General features: G+C 63.8%; 1 protein-coding gene across 1 annotated transcript; it reads right to left on the bottom strand.

Moving 5' to 3' along the window:
* Window positions 1-315: 315 nt before the first annotated feature.
* On the bottom strand, window positions 316-2,286 carry FZD10 (frizzled class receptor 10). Its single transcript, XM_065890190.1, has one exon. The coding sequence runs from the start codon at window positions 2,243-2,245 to the stop codon at window positions 500-502; it is 1,746 nt and encodes a 581-aa protein (XP_065746262.1). The 5' UTR covers window positions 2,246-2,286; the 3' UTR covers window positions 316-499.
* Between the last annotated feature and the right edge of the window lie 1,145 nt (window positions 2,287-3,431).

Raw genomic sequence — 3,431 nt, 5'->3', positions numbered from 1 at the left:
CTGGGCTCCCCTGCCGGACAGTGACTCTCTCTCTTTCTCCCTTTTTGAAACTCAGCAGAGGCTCTTTAATTTGCAAAGAAGTTATCTCTTCTCTGATTTGTAAATGGATAGCAAAGCCAACTCAAACACACAGATGTATATTTATGGAAGGTTCTAAACAAAAGTTTTCTTCTGGGGGCCTGAATCAACTATGTTACCGCAAATTAGTTACACAAGAGGCTACTTAATTGGGAGGGTTCTCCTTCACTGAAAACAAAAACAAAACAAAACCCTTTAAGTACATTTTGACTTTCAGTGTTATCACAGCATCCTGAATTTCAGGGTAAAAGCTTTTTATTTTTTTCCTTTTACTTTTATTTAAAAAAAAAAAGAAAGAAAAAACAAAACAAAACAAGCAACCAACCAACCAACGGAGAAAAGCACCGTGTTTTGGCTCTGACTCTGCCACTGTATCCTCCCTGGGAAAGTTTTCCGCTCCGGCCTTCCCTCCAAGTGCCATTCACACGCAGGTGGGAGGCTGGGCAGGGATTTCATATTTCCCGAGATGGGTTTTTGGGGGATGCTGGGCTTTTTTGTAAATTCCACTGCTGGTGATCACGCTGGCCGGTTTTCTTCGGCTCTTTTTCTTGAACCTGCGGCTGCAAACGTTCTGCCAGGACTGCAGCGTCTTGGATGTCCAGACCCACATGCCACTGGTGATGCCCACCACCAACAGCATGAAAATCTTCACCATGAAGATCTCCACCGCGGGGATGGAGGCGGCCATCAGGCAGTCCAGGTTTTTAGTCTGGTTGTTCATTTTGCACTTGTGCTCCGTGGCCAGGATTTTCCAGTACTCCACGTTGAGGCGTTCGTAAAAGTAACAGGCAATCACACAGGTGGCCGGCACCGTGTAGAGCACGGAGAAGACCCCTATCCTCACCATGAGCTTTTCCAGTTTGTCCGTGTTCTCCCCACCCGTTTTCATCACCCTCCGGATGTGGAAAAGGGCCACGAAGCCCGAGAGGATAAAGGAAGTGCCGATGATGAGGTAACAGGCCAGCGGGATGAGGACGAAGCCGGTGAGGGCGTTGACGTCCATGCTCCCCACGTAGCAGACGCCGGTCAGCTCGTCCCCCGCGACCCGGCGCATCACCAGGATTAGGATGGTCTTCACGGCCGGGATGGCCCAGGCGGCCAGGTGGAAGTAGCTGCTGTTGGCCTCGATGGCCTCGTGGCCCCACTTCTTGCCCGCAGCCAGAAACCAGGTGAGCGTGAGAATCACCCACCACAGGGAACTGGCCATGCCGAAGTAGTAGAGAACCAGGAAGACCAGGGTGCAGCCCGTGCTCTCAAGCCCCTCCTGGATAACGTACAGCTGCCCGCTGTCCCGGTCGCAGGCGACGCTCTCGGCGCCCGCGAAGAGGCGGATGATGTAGCCCACCGAGTAGACGCAGTAGCACATGGAGAGGAAGATGATGGGGCGCTCGGGGTACCTGAAGCGCGCCGGGTCGATGAGGAAGGTGAGCACGGTGAAGGCGCTGGAGAAGAAGCAGAGCACGGACCAGACGGCCAGCCAGACCACGGCGAAGTGCTTGTCGTCGCGGCTCCAGTAGACGTCCACGCCCGGCGTGCAGAGCGGCGCGCACGACGCGCTCTTCTCCACGTGGCGGAACTTGCCCGGGTTGTCGCAGCCGGCGCGCCCGGGCCCCCCGTCCTTCAGCTGGTTCTCCTGCGCGCTGTGCGGCCGCTGCGGCCGGAAGAGCGGCGGGAACAAGCCCGAGCCCCGCGCGGGCTCGTCCGAGCCGTTGTTGGGCGCCTCCATGCACAGGTAATTGGGGTCGTTCTTGTTGGGGAGTTTGCTGCAGTCCAGCGAGTCGGGCCACTTGAAGTTGAACTGCTCCATGATCGGGGAGCACTTGAGCCGGGCCTGCTCGCACATGACCCGGCAGGCGGGGATGGGGGTGGAGACTTGCTCGGTGCACATGGGCGCGTACAGGGAGCACAGGAAGAAGCGGAGGTGGCCGTGGCAGCCGTACTCCACCAGCGGCGCGAACTCGTGCAGCTGGATGGCGGCCTCGCGCTGGTTCTCGTGGCCCATCAGGTTGGGCATGCGGGTCATGTTGTAGCCAATGTCCTTGCACATCGGGATCTCGATGGGCTGGCACTTGCCGTCGCCCGGACGCTCCATGTCCATGGAGCTGATGGCGGCGCACGAGCCCATCACCTGAAGGACCAGCCACAGGCGGGGGCCCGGGCGCTGCATGGTGGCGTCGGAGGTGTCCCCGCGGGGAGGTCGGCCGCCCTCAGAGCCTCCGCTCCGGGGCTCGGGCTGCCGGCTCCGGCTCCTCGTCCCCGCTCGGGCCCCCGCCCATGCCCGCCCAGCTCAGCCCGAGCGATGCGCACGGAGCGCCCCCGGCCCCGCTCTCCGCCTCCGCCGAGGTGAGGCCGCGGAGGAGACGAGCAAAGTTTGCGAACAATACCGGGAAGCGACAGGACCCCCGGAGCTCTCGGCGCGCGGGCCGCCGCCGCCGCCGCCAACTTTGGCCTCTCGTGGGAGCGCGCGCAGGGGGCGGGCGGCGCGGGCGCACGGGGGCCGGCGGCTGGCGGCAGCTCCGCCCTCCCCGCGCCGGCCTCTGCCCGGCCCGGCCCGCAGCCTTTCGGAGATCTGGTCCCGGCCGGAGCCGACGAGCGAAAAGGCAAAGGGGGAAACGGCCGTGCGGTGACAGGCCCCGCCCCCGGGCCGCGCGCCCCGCCCCGCCCCGCCGCTGCTTTGCATGAGAAAGCGCAGCTCCGGGCCGCCCGCTCCCGCCGCCGCCCCCCGGCCCCCGGCCCCCGGCCCCCGGCCCCCGGCCCCCGGCCCCCGGCCCCCGGCCCCGCTCCGCCGCCCTCCCGTGCGTCCCTCCCGCCGCTCGTTCGCCCTCTGCGCCGGCCTCCAACTTGGCCTCCCGTCGCCTCCCCGCCTGCGCCCCCTTTCCCGGGGAGCCCCCGGCCTCGTCCCCCGCAGCCCAAGGACGCCGGGGTGACTGGGAGTTCGGAGCCTGGCCGGAGGAGGGGCGGGCTGGTCCGCGGCCGAGGCTGGGGGCGCGTCGCCCCTGGTTTTTATGGTGGGTCCCGGGCGGAGGGCGCTTTCAAAGCGAGGTGGGATTTGCGTTTTATGGCCTCGGCCATAAAGTGGCCCCTTAGCTTGTAAACCTGCTCGCATCTTCCCGAGGCTGCGGAGTTACCAGGCCTGCGTCGGGTCTCCGGCTCCGGGGAGGGGTCTCTTTGAAATTTCAAAGAGTAGAGCTAAGGGCCGGGGGGGCAGGGCTCTGGGAATCCAGATTTTAGGGCCGCTCCTCCGCGGTCTCCGCGGAGAAGGCGGGGAGGGGGAGGGGGAGGGGTGGGCAGCTTCCTGGGGCTCTTTAGGTCCCAACCCCCGCCTCGGGCCGTGGGGGGCTTGGCGTGTAGCA

The sequence above is a fragment of the Phocoena phocoena genome, chromosome 13 (genome assembly GCF_963924675.1).
Source record: "Phocoena phocoena chromosome 13, mPhoPho1.1, whole genome shotgun sequence".
Lineage (NCBI taxonomy): Eukaryota > Metazoa > Chordata > Mammalia > Artiodactyla > Phocoenidae > Phocoena > Phocoena phocoena.
Note: the sequence above shows the minus strand (reverse complement) of the source record. Positions and strands in the feature narration are given on the sequence as shown.

What these genes read in the sequence shown, in the direction of transcription:
- FZD10 (XM_065890190.1), bottom strand. Translation starts at nt 2,245, where the DNA reads ATGCAGCGCCCGGGCCCCCGCCTGTGGCTGGTCCTTCAGGTGATGGGC.